The following is a 19,272-nucleotide window of genomic DNA, read 5'->3' as shown; positions in this document are numbered from 1 at the left end:
CTGCACCAGTGGTTTGTTTTTGGTTTTTGTTTTAATGATTTCCACCTAGTAAACTGGACTTGCGACTTAATTCCTTACACCCTAGTGACCTGCTCAAATCACACGGTTCTAACCAGCTGTCGCACCTAGTAAGTGGCGGACAGGCCGGCTCCTGAGAGGCCCTTGTGCTCCTGGTGGGTCTTTCTTGTTGCTTTTCTTCCTCCCGTGAGAAGCAGAAGTGAGTTTCAAGTTAAGATTCAGTGAATTTCAGGTGACAAGATTGAAAGTACAAGTAGCCCGAAATGTTTTCCTTTTCTTTCAGATTTTTTAAATAAACAGTTCGGGGGCTTTTATATTTTTCTCGAACAGAGGCTAAATATTTATCTTTTAAGTGTGAAAAGTGCCAACTCGCCCGCAGAACATGTGTGTTCTTCCCAGATGGGGTCCTCTTCCCAGGTGCACGCTGAACTGTGTCAGGGGTAGGCCACTCTGGTTTGGGTTTCTTAGGGGATGTGCCTACAGACGTTTGGCTTTAACGCACCAGGTGATCGGTGCGGTTTGAGAACCGTAGCCCTCTGGCTTAGGGGAGGACTCAGGTCAGCTGTGCAAACCCTGGTCGACATGCCTCGGTTTATGTCGGCTGCCCTGCAGGAGGGACTTGAAACCCGCCCCCCCCCCCCCCCACTGGCCCCTTCTCTCTCCCGACTCCATGTGGCTCCTGGCCTGGACTTGGGGCCGTTCAGAGCAGCCCAGGGCTCTTCTGGTCCACAGTCCTTTGAGTCTTCTGTCTGTCCTGGACCCTGCCCTGGTCCAGCGCCCCGCCTTGTCAGCCTTCGCTGGTTCCTTTCTCCTCTGAGTGTCTGTTTATGACACTTCTCAAGCATCGTAGCCGCGGGGAAGTCCAGCAGGCGTGGCGGGTCTGACCGTCGAGAGGCCGTCAGAGCCGCGGTGCTCCTGTGCGCCCGCTGCTGCGGCCAGGCCCGCTTGTGGCCCCTCCCAAACCTGCGTTCTCCGCCCGTGACCGAAGGCGCGGTGGCCAGGCTTGTGAGGTCCTGTTTTCCACTCTCATTTCCCCTCGCGGGCGTGGGCGGCTGACTTGGAGCCGTGAATCGAGAACCTGAGCTAATTCGTCTCCGTTCCAGATGCTCCTTGTTGACTGTCCGGTTCTGCAAGTCTGTCCGCACTTTGCGGGTCCCCCGTTGTCCTGTGTCTCTCCCCACGAGTGTCATCTGCAGGGTGAAGGTCACAGCCTCTCCACGCGGGCTGTGGGGTCCATGTGTCATGTGCCATCCCCGGTGGTGGAGGAGGCAGAAGCACGCAGACAGGGGTCTGGTGCACGAAGAGGACGTCTTCTGTCGTGGACACACGGTTGCTGTGGCGCTGGAGTGCGATTCTGTGCTGCTTCGAGGGCTGTCTTGTGTTTCCACAGAGAACGTCGCCTCTGAGACCTCAGGTTTTTCTGAGGTTGAGAGAGAGTTCTCAGAAAGCTTCTCCCCACCTGTGTTTGGACGGAATGAGGTTTAGGTAGAAATGAGCAGTCTGGAAACTCTGCCAGACGGGGGAAGACGCTACATGGAAACGGCCATCGTCACTTCCCTTAGGGTCTCGAGGCCGAATCCTTTAAAGATGAAAACAGCTACATTTTCTGTAATCGTTCTGCAGTGCAGCTCCCAAGCCTGGAAACACGTGTGAATCTCACACGAACGGTGTGCTGACAGAATAGTAATAAAATAGCAACTGATGGCGGTGTTCCCAGACTTTGTGCCCGGCCTGTAGCGTAGGGTACCATGGATTTTAGGATATAAATGTTGAAAAGAAAAGAACGGGATAAATCTGCGTAGGATAATATATAAGGTCTTTCTTGTTGGGACTTTTGAAAAATCACTTGTGCCCAGGACGCATTCGTGGCGTGGTGGCGGGAGCTCTGCCCTCCTTTGTGTGGGGCCTGGTGGGCGCCTTCGGCCTCCTTCTTCCCCTGCAGACGGAGGGGCATCTTGCAGCGAAGTGGAGCTCAGTGAAGGCTGCAGGCTTTGGAGGGAAAGCAGGCAGGTGCCCCCGGGAGACCCGCCAGGCCTCTCTCTTTCCTTTTTAAGCCCGCTTTGTGTCCACAGCTTTGCTTTCGAGGTCGGAGTGTCAGAGCTGCTTGCTCCCCGGGAGGTCTTCCGTTCAAATGAAGTTTATAACCTTTCTCATGAGCTCAGAGTTTTGCAGTAGCTCGGGCATAACATTATTGACCACAAAGGGCAAAAGTGTCTTGTCTTTAGAAAGTGGAGAGAAAGTGACGTGATGGGATCCGTGTGGGAAGACAGTGCGTGTGTGCGCGTGTGCGCTGGCAGGTGCACACCTCATTCAAGGAGGGAGGAGTGCGTGAGCGGCTACAGGTGCTGTGTTTTCTCCTGCTAGTTTGGATAGGAATCAGCTGCTAAGAGGATGACGCAGGAGAAAAGCGCTGTCATGGCTTCATTTTGAATGCTGTGAATGCTAGGTGCAAAGGCCGCGTGGTCACCATCACCACTGGGAGTCCTGGAGGCACAGTTAGAACCTACGTTTAGACGCGGCCCGATTATACTTGGGGAAATCCAGGCGCCCAGAGCAGTCATCCGAGGGTGTCTTCGTAGGAGCCCAGCTGGGTGGTGCTTACAGAGAAAAGGAACAGAGGTGCTCTTAGAGCTGAGATTTTCCTGGACCAGGATAAGAGGAGGCAGCGACAGTAGTGTGTTAGCTGTTGGCAGAAGGTGACTTCACACTGCCTGCGTCTGACCATAAGGACCCCAGGCCGGCCCTCGGGCCCATCGGTGGGTCACCCAGGGACGCCCTCCTCAGTTCTCCCCCCACCACCTGAATTGGTCCAAACTCCAAGGAAGAGGCGGCGGACAGTCTCCACACACGAGCCTGCCGCTCTTGGAGTCCCCTGGCCGGGTGCCACTGTCCAGGTCGTCACTGAGGACTGGGCGCCCTTGTCATGGTTAGTAAGCGGCGTCCACTAGCGACAGGGGGAGTCTTGTCGTTCGTCTCGAGCTCCTGAGTGAGGCAGCGGAGGCTGAGTACTTTGTGGGCAAGTTCTTCTGTTTCTCCAAGACTCACGGTCCTGACTTGTCCAAGGGGAAATCTGACCAGGTCTGCCCTGCAATGCCTACATTTCTGTGGCTGTAACCTGCGTAGACGTCACCTGCAACGCAGCAGCGACTGCGTGTTCTTTTTACGTGCTGCGGCTTCTGAATCAGGGCAGGAAGAAGGACTTGGTTTCGGCTGATTTGGCAAAGACCCTTGGTCATCCCCTCACTCACCTTCTACACTCGAAGGTCAGATTTCAGGTACATCGATGCTCAGCTCAGGGAACATCATTTTAAAAAATCTGTTGTTACAGGCATCACTTTTTCTAGTTGGCATTTTTGGTTCTTGTTTTTCCACTGAGTTGCATTGCCATGAAGCCTAACAGGGAAGGTCAGACCCTGGAAAGTCTCTTCGGAGCTACGATTACAAGAAAAATTAGCCTTTTCTGCAGAGAGGTGCCCTCAGACAGAAAAGGCAGATGAGTCAGCATCGTCTGCACCCCTTTCTGACAAGAGCTGGGCATCTTTTAGAATCAGGAGGGCACAGGAGGCCAGCGCTCCAAGCCCAGCCTCCTTCCAGGTGTCCCGTCTGTGCCCTGCCCGGGATGCGCACAGGTGAAGGGGGCAGATGCTCGGCTCCCTGCATGTGGTCCAGCACCGGCATTGCCACGGGGCAGGGCCTGGGCCTGGCCCTGCTTCCTGGTCCCGAGCACCCCTCCGTTGGCCGGATGTCAGGCACCCAGCGGCCCCGCGTCCGCACATCTGAGGAGCTCCTGGTGCGGATACGTCACTGAGCGTGATTTAATTCGCTGTGATCCGTGCTCCCTGGAGGTCCTGAGTGTGGGGGATGTCAGGGGGCCTGGAGGCACCGCCCATCACTGCCCAGCCGACAGACTAACGATGTTTTCCTCTCCCCCCCCACCCCCCGCACCTGCACCGCCACCAGGGACGCTCCGGACACAGGCCCACCAGGGAGACTTCGTCTGCGTGGAGTGTGGGAAGTCCTTCCACCAGCCCAGCCACCTCAGGGCCCACATGCGGGCTCACACAGGTACCCACCCGCCAACCCCGGGGGCCCTGGGAGTGTGGCCTCTCCCACGTCGCTTTATCTCCCGGGGTCAGTGGGTGACATACTTAGGTCTGGCCCCGCGAGGTGAGGGGTAAGGCGTCCTCTTCTACGGTTATCCTCCAGACTCTCCCACCCAGCACCTGAAATGGTTTTTCCTTCGCGTCCGAGCGCTGTGGGGTTTAGTTGAGATAAGCCTGTCTGCGAGCCTTCTGCTGTAGAGAGCAGACGCCTGAGGCGCGCCCGCGCTGACGAGCGGGCCGGCCCCGCGCACGCTGGAAGCCCAGCCCCGTCCGCCGGACGCCCGCGGGCTGTTCCCCTCCTGGCACCGCCGGCCTCCGTGGCCCGGTCAGGGCTGAGAGGCGGAATCCCTCGGCCTCTCTGTAAACGGGACCGGGTGGACGTGTGTGTGCAGACGCCACACAGCGGGGCGAGGCGGGGCTGGAGGGCACTTGGTCCCAAGTGCGAAGGGTGCATCCTGAGTGGGACTGATGCAGAGTGACAGGGGCCTGACGGTAAGTGATGCAGGAGGAGGGTCCCTCTGCACGCGCCCTGCTAATTACTCTTGTCACTGCTGGGTTTCTTCGGTGGTGAATTCTGAATTAAAAAGGGCACTGGCCCCAGGCAGCCTTTCCAGCCTCTTACAGTAAGTGTCACGGTAAACGGGTGTTTTCCGGCCACAGGCTGAGCCCCGCTGGTTTTTTTTGGGGGGGCGGGGAGGAGGGGCGGGTAATGCTTCATCTGTAAGGGACGCATGTGGCCCGGTCCTCCTGCTAACGCACCTCCTTGTCCCCACAGTGCTCTTTGAGTCTAATGGCCTCCGAGGTGCTGACATCCACGCCACCTCTGCAGACACCCCCAAACAAGTAGGTCTCCTGACGGGTGGATGTTTGGGTTTGGGAGCTGGGAGAAGGGCGTCCTGATGGCCGCCATGGAGGCACCGCGGCGTGTCTTACCGGAGGCGGAAGTGACTTCTTGTTGCTGTGAATGAGAACCCCGTCCTTCGGGACCGTCTCTGGGTGACCGATGAACACGGAGGGTCGCCCGGGCCAAGGGCTCCATGGAGGCGGTCCGTGCCACTGCGCTGGGTCTGGCGGGGTGCGAGGGAATTGGTAGGGACCGGTGGGAACGTTAAACACTAGAAATTCATACTTTTCCACTCAAGACGCCTTGCGGGGGATTTTGCTTGAGAACAAGCTACGTTTTGCCTCCTGTCTTCCGAACGGTGTTTTGAATTACTCCGCAGGCAGTGTCCTGCTGAGTTTGGTGCCTCCTGGCCGCACCCTCTTCTTGATTTGATTCCCGTAGGACTCACACCGCCGCTCAGCCCTGATGCCTAAGGACAGCCATGTGCAGGGACATAGCGCACAGCGCACCGCGGACATGGGGCCTTAGAGTGTAAACGTTCAGTCCGCAGCGTGGGGCGGGCTCCTGGCCCGGGGATGCTGGAGTCAGGGTCCTGCTCGGAGGTCGGGAGCCCCCCCTGGTGGTCTCCCTGTTCTCCTGGGCTGAGAGCACGTGGATTTAGAGCTCCTCTTCCTTTCTGTCCCCCACCGCCCGTCCTCTCATTCTCCATGGGCGTTTTCTGCACAACGTTCTTGTTCTCTAACCGGTCGCCCTGGAGGTTCTGTACCTGCAGCCTCCCCACTTCGTAAATGAAGAGGGGTGTCTGTGCCGCCGGGGTCAACACCCCAGGTCCCCTCTGGGTGGCTGGGCCACGTCAGCACATCTTGCCTGGACGGGCGTGGGAGTCACGGCTGTTGGCGGCAAGGACGGTGACGGAGGTCCCTGCGGAAATGCCAGCCTGCGTCTCTGGGAGAGTTGAGAGGCTCTGCCCGGAGCCCGCTGCCAGCTCCTGGCTGAGCTGGCCTTGGGACTGACACCAACTGATCGGAGAGACTTCGTTTTTGTTTTTCATCGAGTTTTCAGACTCTCCCTGTTGTGAAAAGCCTTCTCTTCATAGGTCGCGGCAGGACGCCCCGCCCTGTGTTCCGGCCTCGGTGAGTGACGTCTCTCCCTTAATGAAGTCCTTCCTCTCAGGACAGAGTGACGTTGTCTCATGATGCTGTGACAGTGTATGAAAGAAAGAACATCTCACTGAGTGCTGAATGGAAAGATTTCCCAGCACGTGTAGCCTCCACTCCAAATAGGCTGCACCCTCCTTCTGAACAGGAATAAACCCCCTTCGCCGGAGTCACTGTGATGTGTTTGCGGGACGTATCAGCAGCCAGGTCGGGCCGTAATTGGAGAATTGCTTCCTGAGATTACAGGTGGGATCAGTCCAGGGTGGTCCTGCAGACACAGGCCACCCATCACAGCCACCCAGGACGTGGCTTTCCTGGACGCGTGGCTGACGGGGCAGGAAGCCCCAGGCAGGTCTGGGAAGAACTCGGTGAGGGTCTTCAGGAACACACACCAGTTCATTTGCTGCACATTAATGGAGAAACCAAGCAGGTCGCTCAGGCTGTGTGTGAAATGATTCCTGCGTTGCTCACAGCTGTGTGGGGAGTGCAGCGCAGTTGCTACTCGCCCTTGATTCCGGAAGAGAAAAGCTGTGTTTATACTTTAGTCTCTGCCTCTCGAAACCCAAGTTCTGCTCTTTTATGCTTGTTACCAGCTGGCTCTTGGTCTCAGCTCGTGGTGACCCCGCACGGCGGGCTCGTCACCATGTGCTCCCGGGGCCGGGCCTCGGTGGCCCAGCTGTCCTTCCCTGGAGTCGCCTGACAGTGGTTGGACCTGCGACATCAGAACTGAGCTGAATTTGAATTACACGCCGCTGCGATGGCACCTCGTTGGCTGAAGTTCAAATTTGAGGTTGTGGCCTCGGGAAGCGCTTTTTGTCTTAGTTCCTGAATTGAAAGTGGCCTTTGCTGATTAATCCCTGAGCGTCCTGGTTCTCGAAGGAAATTCTGTTTCCTTTAATGTACCTGGGAGTCGAAGGGGTCCCACAGAGTCGCATCCGCCGGGGTAACCGGGAGCCGCAGCAGTGCGGTCGCGGTGAGTCGCGCTCGGCCCGCGGGCCGCGCTGGGCTCCGAGCTCACAGCCGCTGCCGCAGACGGAGGCCGCAGCGTGGGCTCCCGGCACGGCTCTGGCTGCTCGTGTCTGGGGTGGGGCTCCTACTTAGCAGCCACATGCTTTTCCGTGTTTAACGTGCTTTAAAACATTGACTAGTTAATATTTGAATCACATTCTTTTTGTGAGGGCCTTCGATGCTGTGGATCAAGGGTGTTTTTTTAATCATGCAATACTGGGTATTCATGAAGAGATTATTTGATGTAACACTTAAAGCTTATGGGCTTCTGTAGATGTACCTAACACACGTTCAGTTGTCTAACTGAAATAGTATTTGGGAATTCACTTTCCCAGTAATCGTTTATGAACTTACTAACAGTATTTTTCTGAGCGCCTCCTGTGAGCCAGGCTCTGTCATACTGGGGAGATAATCAAGATATTGAGAGACGAGGTAAATATTTTCCTTGCTTTTCTGGTTCTTGAGGTCCAGTGGGTGGTTTAGGCAAGGAAACAGGGCAGAGGTGCAGCGCTGTGTTGGAGCCCACGCTTGGGCGGGGCCTGGGGGGCAGAGGGCAGAGCCCCCTGCAGAGAGCCCCGCCCTGTCCCGGAGAGGAAGGAGGCTGTTCCATGGGCAGAACCGTAGGAAGTTCAAGGCTGGAGGAGGCAGAGCCAGGCAGGTGGGCAGAAGCTCAGGACACAAGCCTGGGAGACCTGGGTGTCCGGTGCCGGTGCTGAGATGTGTGAATTTCATCCCAAGGGCAGTGGGGACCCTGAGCCAGCAATGACGTCACCAGCCTGGGGTGTGTGTGTGTGTGTGTGTGTGTGTGTGTGTGTGTAAGAGTCAGGTCAGACTGTGTCGGGATGGATCGCAGGGTCCTGGACAGCTGCTTGAGCACCACTTTGGAGGTGCCTGGGGTAATCCCGGCGAGAGCTGGAGGTGGCTGGAGCTGGGGTGGGGCTGGGGCAAGCAGGCGGGTGTGGGGATGTTCAGGAGGAGGCGAAACTTGGGTATTGGATTCAGGGTGTGAGGGAGGGAAAGAATCTGGTGGACCCCAGGTTCTGGCTTAAGGCTCCAGGTCTTGGGAGGAGCCGTTCCTGGAACCTGGAACGTGGCTGGAGGACCTGGACAAAACCAGTTCCAAGTGACCTTCAAGTCAAGTTGGAGATGCCTCTTGGCAGGTGAATATGTAGGTTTGAAGTGGAGAAGAACACATGCATATTTAATAGCTGTCAACATTGAAGTTCAGTCAAGATCAGCTTGTTCTGCTCCGAGAGATGACACTGGTGCGAATTATTAAGATGCTGTGTTCCTGAGAAGAAAGGCTCTGACCTAGACCTCAGCATCGGCAGGTTAACTTCCCTGGGTTTCTTCACCTGTGCAGTGATGACAGTAGCCTCACCGCCTTCCATGCTTGCTCTGGAAAGTCAGGTGGGGGTTGGACCAAGCCTGGAGCCCGAGCCCATTCGGGCCGTGGTCAGTTATTCTAAGAGTGAGGAGTTGTCCTTAGTAACGGGGGGAGACTCGGTATGTGTGGGGACACGTGTGTAAACACAGGACACCCACGTATATGTCTGTGTGGACCTGCTCGTGGTTGATGAGCTCGGGGACCCAGTGTTGTGGCCACGTCCCCTCCTCGGTATCTTCCCGCCCTGTTGGAACCTGTGGTGTGCTTGTCAACGCTCTGGTGTTGTCTAGTTGTGCCTTCAAGGACGGGCGGGAAAGCCGCTGGTTTGAGGACAGTGGTGTCAGCCTAGACGCCGTTCCCTGGCTGGCTGCCCTCGTTCAGAAGACCCCGAGCCGGTGGGCACACACAGCCACCTGGCCGCTGCCCTGACTTTGCCGTATTAATGTCTGAATTTTCTGTTGGATAATCCTGACGTTATAATATACCATATCACAGTGGAACAGTTGAGCAGGCATGAGGCCTGTGAACGTGCACGGAAACGGGTTTAATTCAGTTAGGTCACAATGACCTAACACCACTAATTGTCAGAGAAATGCAAATCAAAACGACAATGAGGTATCACCTCACACCAGTCAGAATGGCCATCATTCAAAAGTCCACAAACGAAAAATGCTGGAAAGGGTGTGGAGAAAAGGGGACCCTCCTGCACTGCTGGTGGGAATGCAGTTTGGTGTAGCCATTATGGAAAACAGTATGGAAATTCCTCAAAAAACTAAAAATAGACTTACCGTATGATCCAGCTATCCCACTCCCGGGCGTATACCCAGAGAAAAATACAATCGAAAAGACACGCGTACCCCAATGTTCACAGCAGCACTGTTTACAACAGCCAAGACATGGAAACAACCTGAGTGTCCATGGACAGATGACTGGATAAAGAGGTTGTGGTGTATTTGTAGAGTGGAATACTACTCAGCCATAAAAAAGGATAAAATCATGCCATTTGCAGCAATATGGATGGACCTGTAGATCATCATTCTAAGTGAAGTAAGCCAGAAAGAGAAAGAAAAATACCATATGATATTACTTGTATGTGAAATCTAAAAAAAAGGACACAAATGAACTTACCTACAAAACAGAAACAGACTCACAGACACAGAGAACACACGTATGGTTACCAGGGGGTCAAGGGAGTGGGAAGGGCTACATTGGGAGTTTGGAAGTTGCACCTGTTGGGGAGTAATGGAAATGTTAGCTATCTTGATTGTGGTGGTGGTTTCATGGGTGTAGACATCTATCAACATTCACCAAACTATACATCTGAAATATGTGTAGTTTACTGTGCAGGAACCATACACCAATAAAGCTGTTTTTTAAAAAAAAAAGAATGACCTGCTTGAGGAGAAGTCAGAGTGTCTCCTTTCAGTGTGTTTTTGGTTGCGGTCTCTTTTCTATACATAAGGCTGGTTAAGTCCTGTCTGTGTTACAGGATTGTGATTGAGGTAGGCGATCCCAGAGCAGCCGTTTCTTTATCGACTCTTCCTCTGGTAGGTTGAGCGGAAAAGCCCACTGAGTCATTGGATGGTGAAGACCTGGACTAAACCGTAGGGTATCCAGTGGTCCGTGGGCACGGTGTCTCCTCTGTGGGCATCTCATTCTCTTGCATTTATCGTAAAAGGGTTTGAGCCCTGGGGGTGAGGAACCCCCTTCACGAGCTCAGTTTCTCTGGCTGTGGGCTCCGTCTTCCAGCCCTGGGGCGTAAAGGCCCCCCACTGCTTGCTGGCTGTATTAGGAAGATAATTCTGACCATCAGAGGAGCTAATATTCCCAGCAAAATTCCAGGGGAGAGGAGGAATTCATGTGTATGTCGTTCTCAAGGGGCTTTGTCACAGATTTCACGCACCTGAATGTTTCATTTCAAGTCATCACCAAAATTCATCATTAGAAAGAACATTTTTTTGAAAACAGCATGCTCAAAGATGGGTATCAGTATGCTGTGTATGTTAGAGAAATAAGCGGGTTTCTTCAGTGTTGTAGAGAAATTGTGCTTTTCTCCCCCCTCCATCACATTGTTATTAAATGCTAGAAAATAAAATAATGTCTGAAACCAGAAGAAAATTAACCCCCCGCCTCCATTCCCCTGGCTTAGGGATTTAAGAGACCGGACCGACTTGGTGCTGAAATGTGAAATCTGGTGTTTAGACTTGTTTGGCTTCCTTGCCAAAATTTAGACTGTGATTAATAGTTTATTTCTTATTATTCTAAGTGTTATTTTAAAATAGTTCAGCTGCAGAAATAATTCCATTAATCAAAATAACAGGAAATGAGAAAATAAATGGCGACCTAATTTGTCTCATTTTGAGCTGCAGAGACTGATGCAGATGATGGAGAAATCCCGGGGTGGTGTATTTGAGTATGTGTGTAAGCTGTTTTCAGAATCACTTTGAGATTCTCAGTATCACAGACCACATTCCAAAATTCAGCGATTTCATGCTCTTGAAACCAAAATCTTGAAACACAGTATCCCTGTTTCCATTACATAGAACGTAACATGAAAAGTCGTGAATTTGACTAGGGATTCATCCAGAATGACCTGTAATAACGTGAGCCCTGAGGGCTTGCTGGGGCGGTCCTAGTCGGCGGGCGTCACGTGTCTGTCCTGGCGCGTGCGGCGTCACACCAGCCGTTCCACAGGTGGCCTCCCTCTGGAGGCCGAGCCTCGCATGTGTCCCGGGGGTGCGGCTGTCTGTGTGTGCGTGTCACTGACCCCCACACGTGAGCGCCCAGGCCTTCCCTTCCCTTGTGAAGTCAGAAGGCGGAGAAGTAGACCTCGGCAGGCACCCGAAGTCAGTGTGCATCCCCGAAACGTGAAATGCCTTAAAGACGGTACTTCTTTCGGCCTCACCGAGAAGCCCACAGGTTGCAGGGCAGGGGAGACGGTAAGCCAGGTTTTCCGAAAGCTCTTCGTTCTCTGACGACTGTTTCTTTGTTGGAGAATGAAAACCACTTGTGTGCTCAGAACACCACGCGTCCACTTAATTTAAGTATTTCGGTGACTCCCTTCTTCCATAGCTGCCTTTCCCTGGTGCCTGATTTCTCAGGTGAATTTCATTCATTTCTTTTTTTTTTTTTTAACATTTTTTATTGATTTGTAATCATTTTACAATGTTGTGTCAAATTCCAGTGTAGAGCACAATTTTTCAGTTCTACATGAGCATACATATGTTCATTGTCACATTTTTTTCTCTGTGAGCTGCCATAAGATCTTGTATATATTTCGCTGTGCTGTACGGTATAATCTTGTTTATCTATTCCACAATTTTGAAATCCCAGTCTATCCCTTCCCGCCCACTGCCCCCTTGGCAACCACAAGTTTGTATTCTATGTCTATGAGTCTGTTTCTGTTCTGTATTTAAGCTTTTTTTTTTAGATTCCACATATAAGCGATCTCATATGGTATTTTTCTTTCTCTTTCTGGCTTACTTCACTTAGAATGACATTCTCCAGGAACATCCATGTTGCTGCAAATGGCATTATGTTGTCGGTTCATTCATTTCTTGAAAGCCCTGTAGTTCTGCAGTGTTGAGCAGTAAGAGGTTGGTCCCAGTGCATCAGTGAGTGAGAACAACATGAGATACTATTTGAGCACACCTCTTCATTTATAAAGAAGTAGACATTTACCCCTCCAGATTTATGGACTAAATTTAACCACTGAGTTAGTCAGCTTGCCAGATTTTGCAGTCCTTCTGAAATAAATAGTCTTCAAACTTTCTGAGCCTGCAGTGTGAGACTTCAGTCCTTTGTGGGGAGAGGGCCATCACCCTGTGCCCTCTCGAAGGGTCCTTTTTCCTCCTCCCAGTCCTGGTTTGTGTTTTTCAATCCAAAGGAAGGGGAATCCAGGGGGATCCCTGAGGTTGGCGTCTGCGTCGTGTGTGCGGGATCTAGAGACACTCAGCACACATGTTCATACACGTGCTTTGCCCATTTGTGGAATCCCACCCAGCAAGTCTGTTTGCTACACACAGTTACGTTCGGGAGACTTTCAAGGCCGCTCACCTGACAGCTGCAGTGACTGCTGGCTCCCTGTCCGTCAACACAAAGGCTGTTTTCTTGCCTCTCCTGTATCTGGAACCAGTTCGGAACGAGCCCCGACGCCGATGACGCTCTCCACAGCATGACGTCACCGTGCAGAAATGCAAAACATCCTTCACCGTTCACTGCAGGAAATTCACCATCTACTTCAGGAAGTTTTATCACCTCTCATTCCGTTCCTGTTTCCTACATTTGAAATAAACGCCTGTTGGCACCACTGCGCCCGCCCCCCAGCCCCGCGTCAAACGTGTTGAATGTCTTCCTGATTTCCTCCGGGTGTCGGCTGGTGGGCGGCGTGAATGCCGCGCTTGTATTAAAGAGGCGTTTCTGAAACTATTAACTAAAGAGAAGCGCTTAATTCATTATGTCAACCAGTCCTCCCCCCTACTTATTCCTAGGGTTCCTGCGGGCGGAACTGGAAACCAGTTAGGATTTGACGTGCTCGTGCTCGCTGCGTTTCATGTGCGCATGTTAATTTCAAGCTGTTGGTTTTCCTTCGTCGCGACTTTAGTTGAAGGTTAATGCAGTTAAGTAAGATTAATCTTGCCCTGGTGTTTTGTCCTCAGATGGTAAACTCCATTGTTCAAACAGTGATGCTTCAAATGCCATCGGAGAGCCTTCTCTGAAAGCTGCCGGCTCACGTTTGTTCTGATTTTAATCTTGCGGTTCCCTTGATTTTAGAATACTCCTTCTGTTTTTCCCGCATGGTGGTTATTCGTGGAAGTCGGTGGGGGTGCTCTCGGGCTCTGGCAGACCTCTGTGAGGGCTGCACTGTTCGGTTGTGCGGCCCCCAGTTCAGCCTGTTCTGGAACTGTCGTTCACGTGTGAGCCCGCTTTGTGCCACAGAGCATCGCTTTTTTGAATCCTTGCCTGGTCCCATCTTGGCATCTTTTTAACCTTTTCTCCGGAGCTGCTTCAGACAGTTATTTGCCGTTCTTATATGCGAAACAGAGAAGACTGATAATCCCCTAGATCAGCAGGGTGACTTTCTGAAGCTGCCTTGGGAAGGTGGGAAGGCACGCCTAAAACCTGCCCTGCTCCCCGCTTGCGTGCAGCGAGTTACAGCAGTCAGGGGCCTCTGCCGACCTGACTTGGTTGCTCTGTGAAGGTCATTGTTTTTGTTCTTGGTTGTTGCTAAGAAAATTAATTGGAAAACTGCACTTGGAAACCCAAAGGCAGAAATGAGCTTTTCTGGTTTTTTTTCTCTTTTCCCCCCCAGGGGAGAGACCATTCTAATGCAGATACCGTCCAGACAGTGCCTCTCAGAAAGGGAAGCTAAAGACACACTTGCAAGTACCCGTGCCCTGTGGCAGCGTCAGCAGACCCCCCATGGACGCCCTGGCAGCCTCCCGACCGCGACCCTGACCGCCCCGTGGAAACCCCTGGAGGACTCCCCACCAGACACCTCGGATCCGAGAGCCGCTGGGCTGGAGCGGAAACTGGAGGGGGAGCCTGTCCTTGTCACACGTTTAAAACCCAACGAAGACGCTCTGCTCTAGAATTACGTGCAGGTGGTCTGTATGCACACCCGTGCTCACCCACTGCAGTCCCGTGTTCTCTTACAATGAACAGTGGTATTGGCAGGCATGGTAGGGGCACAAGGCATCTATCTTGTTCAAGACAAGTTTGAGACACTGGAAAAGGTTCCCGTGCGCATGGGACAGAGTGAAGCCGCTTAGCACTGTAACAGAAGCCACCAGTGCTCAGAGGACGGGGGGTGACATCAGCACACAGAGTGGAGGGTCAGGTTGACAGCGCCCTCGCGCGCAGCCCCTCCTTGGCCGGTGGGTGCTGAGGAGCGCCCCACTCGCGAAGACGGCCGCTGGGGCGCTGGGGAAGAGGGCTGGATGGAGAGGGTGGGTGGGGGGACCCTCAGGGCCCCGTGGTCCCACCACGTCCGTGTCCCCTTGGGGCTGGTTGCATTTCCCATGCGCCGCACCTCCCTCCGAGTGTGCGCGGTGAGTCCGGCAGCGGAGACACATCCAGGGGAGCCTTCGGTTCTGTTTCAGAAAAGAGAGCTAGCAGAACACTAAGAAAAGCAGGCTTCTTTGTTTATTCTCAGGACCTTTTGGTAACAGGGCTATATTCTGCAAACTGCTTACAACGGAAGACTGCCCGTCTTAACAAATTATCTAGCCACTGATTCCGCCCCCCATTGGACCCCCTCTTTGGTCCCGGCAGGAGAATCCTGGAGCAGATGGGGGCCAGGTCACCAGGGTCCTGCTGCTCCAGGGCCACCTGTGCTCCCTCCCTCCCTCCCTGCCACCCCCATCAGTCCCAGCAAGTTAATGTCTTGTCGTCTTGGTCCGGGGCCTCCACTGGGACGAGTCCCTTTGTCCCCAGAGCATGGAGCCCCCCCGGCCCGTGGGTGGGGGCGGCTTCATATACCTCTTCGTCAGTCACACAGGTGCAAGTTTTAGTGGTGGAGGGGTGGCTTAAGGCCCGTCACAAAGGATCTTCAGCCTTGCAGTGTATGCAGTTAAAATTGTATTCCACAGATAGAGATATTTTCTTTTCCTGTTACCGTGACACTATGTGTGATGGTAATGTTTCTGAGAGTTTCAGATTTTTGCACATATGATTTTATGCATTATCAAAAAGTTACTGCTGCCTTGAATGAAGATGTTCTGTGAAATTTTTTGCAAAAGCTTTACTAGGTTTTTTTTAATTGTGAAGTTTTGTAAAGGCAGGAAGTGGATTAAAACGAGCATGCGAGATATATTTTTCAAAGAAGCAATAATTTTACATGTACAGAAATTATCCTAACCTTTAATACCGGTGAGAGGGACAGTTTACTTAATACCATAACAGATTAGTGCAGTTTTTGTAGAAAATGGGCTTCTGATACAAAGACTTGTTTAAATACACACACACACACCCCCTAAAGTGTGGTTTTCCTGTTCTAATGATTTGTTGAATTATATTATTATTATTGTTGTTACTGTTTTGTTGTTGTTTTTAGTTAATATTTGGTTCTGGATTTTACTTGTTCCTGAATTTAAATTACTTGACTGTTCAGGTTACCTTGCAACAAATGCAAACAATGCAATGTACCTGTCTAGCTTACACACACACACACACACACACACACGCACTTATCCATATACGTGCGTGTGTATATATACAATTTTTACTTACTTTTTCCTGGTACTCCGACGCCAGATGTGTTCCAGAGCGATGCTGTCTCGGTGTATCTAGGAATGTCCGGTGGATACTGCTCAGTGGCTGCGACTTACTGGCCTGTGAGGTTGCTTTGAGCAAAGCTGCAGAGACACATTCCTCTGTTCACCTTAGAAGTCAGAACGCCGTTCTGTCGGCGTCTGTTCGATCATTTTGAGAGTCTCCCCACGGTGACTGTTTCTGCGGTTTCCGGCTTTTATTTTCTCGGCTGAATGTGAAAGGAGACGGTTTGGGAACGCACGAGGGCCAGTGGTTCGGTCTGTCTGTTTCTCTGTGTTTTAGTTATTAAAAGGAATTCTGTGCCCAGAGGGACACGGAGGAGTCCTGTGCATTTTTGCCGTCTCAGACGCGGCAGCAGGAGCCCGCTGGCCTGCGGGGGTGCAGGTGTCATCCCGGGAGACCCCTTCCCGGGGGCCCGTGGGCACGGGGACGTGTTCCTGGGGTCCGGCTGGCCGGGCAGCAGCCCGACTCGGCGGGGACACCTGACCTGCGTAGGCCGCGCGGGGGGCAGAGCCAGGCTTTCCCTGAATCCAGCAGCCGGGGGCGGGGCCCCCCGGGAACGGCGCCCTCCGAGACGGGCCGTTCGGGGTCCGACCGGCCCCTGTCTTCCCCTGGGCGCCAGTGTTGTATGGGTTTGTGGGTGTCAGTTCGACCATCGTATTTAATATGATTTGTGTTTTCTTATTTATTTAGCCAATGTGTTCTGATCCGCTCTCTCCCCGCCCAGTGACGACTTCCGCATGGCCTCTCCTGAGTCGCCTCCTGACTGTTACGCTCTCTACTACCTCTACCGATCTGCTGTTTCCTCGTTTCGTAACAGGACGTTACAGTGTTGGCGTCAGACGCCACTTAGACAGTAAAGGGTCTGGTTGTCCACCCCGCGGCCCCTCCGCGCGGCTCCCGCACTTTCTCCTGCTGCTGGTCTCGCTCCTCCTCCCCCGCTCGCACCTCTTCCTCGTGGCTGAACTCAGATAACACAAGCGACGCGCTCACAGGAGTCCCTCAGGTTACCACTCACTCGTGTTCCTTAACTTGAAGAATGAACATTTCAGTTCTCTGAAAAGTCCACTTTTGGCATCTTTCCTGGGCGGCCGGCAGCGGCCCCGTCACCCTCCTGCCTGGTTCCTAGACGGCCTGCGGGCCGTTGCCCTGGGCGGGGTTCACCTGGGGCACAACGCAGTGCAGGTGTTCATGTCAAGTGGATTTTACCTTTTGGGTTTTGGAAAGTATTAAAGGCTTGAAGAGATTACCCCAACACTGACTGACTTATTTTTTAAACCAAGGAAGGCACTCGTTTCTTGAAGTGCCTCCGGGGCCAGCTTGGGGGTTACACGTGGCCCTTGGGTGAGGTCAGGGGGCATCGACTGTGCCCTGTGGGTCACATTCGGCCCCTCTGTCACAGGCTGCACAGTGCTGCCCGTGTGCACACAGCTCTAATAATTCGGCACGCCTCTGGGACGTAGCCTGGGATGCGGCAGGTCCCAGGGGACCTGCCCAGAGTTCAAGTGTAGCTCACGGGATGGGTGTCTGTCTCCTGGGCCACAGGAAGTGACTGCGGTTCTCTGCCTGCCGGCAGGACTGTGCACCCCTGGGGTTTCGTGGCCAGATCCTCCTTCCTTATCTTCTATCTGTAAAACAGGCAAATTACCGCCCCGAGAGGTTCCAAGGATCACGAACCAGGACTGCATTTGTTTGACTTCATTTTTCCACTGGCAAAACGTCCACGAGTCTGAAGCGGCATATGTGGTTTTACTGCTTTTAACTTGAGTGAGTTCTAATCACAGAACATTCTATACACTAAGCAAAAGGAGAGGAAAAAACCACAGGCCAGGACTGGGAGTGACAGTTTAGGTGCCCGGTGGCGCGTGTGTGTGAGGCCCACACGTGGGGAAATGTTCATTCTTCAACTTGCTAACGATGCTTCGAGGCAGTAAGATGCGAGAGACCATAGAATTTGTATTTCTTTTTTAAAATACAATTTATAACATTATATTTTGTACTCTTTATATTAGAATTTGTAACTAGATTGATGTATTTAACTCTATTTCTGAAAAAATAATTCAGTGTTTCAGTTGTGTGATAAAACTATTTAGATAAAACATACTCATTCTATTGGAATTTGAAATCAATAAAAACGTCTTGGAGTTCTCCGCTTTGTAAGACCTTCGTCCCCTGCTTCAGGAGGTGGCTTACGTCCTTCGGCAGCCTGTCGGGGTCTCTGGTTTTAAAATTTTTGTTGGCTGAACACAAACCCGAGTGTCAGTGCTCTGTGTAACAGAAGCGTTTTTGGATGATTCACAACATAGTACATTGAAAAAGATGCTGAAATGGCCAGAGTACTTTTTCAGATGTTTTATGGACTCCAGGATAGACACACTGTTTTTTTTTTTAAGGTGACTTTGTGTTTCTCATATCCCCCCCCCTCCCCGGCACCTTTCCCGTTTCCCTGCGCCAGACACACACACTGTTCTTCCCCTTGCGACGTTAAGTCACACGGGACATCCAGGAAGGGACGTAAAAAGAATCTTGAATCAGATGAAATAATTGCATCAAAGCCTGCAGAGGGACGGCGCTGAGATTCGCTGTGGTTTACTGCGCGGACAGCAGAGGCAAGGCTTGGGGCCCAGGGGCACCAACAACATTTTAATTTTAAACCATAATGTGTTTCAAAGTTAAAGGATATAACTGAGGGGGGAGGGTACAGCTCAGGCGCAGGGCGCGTGCTTAGCGTGCACGAGGTCCTGGGTTCAGTCCCCAGTCCCTCCATGAGAAAGTAAACAAACAAACTAACCAAATTACGCCCCCTCCCCAAACAAAGAAAAAGATATGATTGTGTCTCAATTGGCAGGAAGCGGAAGCAGGGTCGTACGTGATCGTGGCTTGCTTCTCAGGGGAAGGTTTATTTATTGGGAGCCTCTGTCCTCCTGGGCGGCTGGTTTGCACAAGAAGGATGCTGATCCTGCCCGACGTGGGGAGGTGACAGCACCAGCCTCTGAGACGCTGATAGCACCCTTGGTGTGGTGCACTGTGTGTGTCAGCCTGGCATGGGGAGCTCCCTCCAGGTGACGGGCATGTGATGGTCATAGGTTCAAGCCCCAGAGAGACACCCTCCCTAGTCCTGGTGGGTGGGTGTGTGGGGGGGCTACGGCTAAACGTGCGCATTCCTCCGGGGAGCAGCGGTCCTTTCTCTCTGTCCACCCATCGGTCACCGAGGACCGAGCATGTGCTGTCCTGCCACGTGCCGATGTCCTCCTTGGTGACTGGGAAGCGGATGGTGACCCCACACTGGCTGTGTCTGTGACTGGCCACGCACCTTGCTGGTGCGGGAACTGGGCATGGCCACGCCGCGCGCATGCGCGTGCACACACACACACACACACACACACACACACGAGTCAGTCCATTTACGTCGGCGCCTTTGTTCCCCCCTCGCTATCTTGCTGTTGGGAAACACCGGGTGCATTTCTGATCGTGCTGCCCACG

General features: G+C 52.8%; 1 protein-coding gene across 4 annotated transcripts in view; it reads left to right on the top strand.

The window, feature by feature from the left end:
- The window catches only part of ZNF516 (zinc finger protein 516), a 97,212-nt gene extending 79,263 nt beyond the window's left edge, over positions 1 to 17,949 (top strand). For all 4 annotated transcript variants that reach the window (XM_064480446.1, XM_064480444.1, XM_064480445.1 and 1 more), the window contains exons 4-6: positions 3,979 to 4,083; positions 4,897 to 4,964; positions 13,829 to 17,949. In XM_064480446.1, the coding sequence (XP_064336516.1) occupies positions 3,979 to 4,083; positions 4,897 to 4,964; positions 13,829 to 13,888 (233 nt within the window). In that variant the 3' untranslated portion in view covers positions 13,889 to 17,949. The remainder of the gene's footprint in view (positions 1 to 3,978; positions 4,084 to 4,896; positions 4,965 to 13,828) is intronic.
- The last annotated feature ends 1,323 nt before the right edge of the window (positions 17,950 to 19,272 follow it).

Source organism: Camelus dromedarius, chromosome 28, assembly GCF_036321535.1.
Source record: "Camelus dromedarius isolate mCamDro1 chromosome 28, mCamDro1.pat, whole genome shotgun sequence".
NCBI classification, from domain to species: domain Eukaryota; kingdom Metazoa; phylum Chordata; class Mammalia; order Artiodactyla; family Camelidae; genus Camelus; species Camelus dromedarius.
This window is presented reverse-complemented; position numbering and strand designations above follow the sequence as displayed.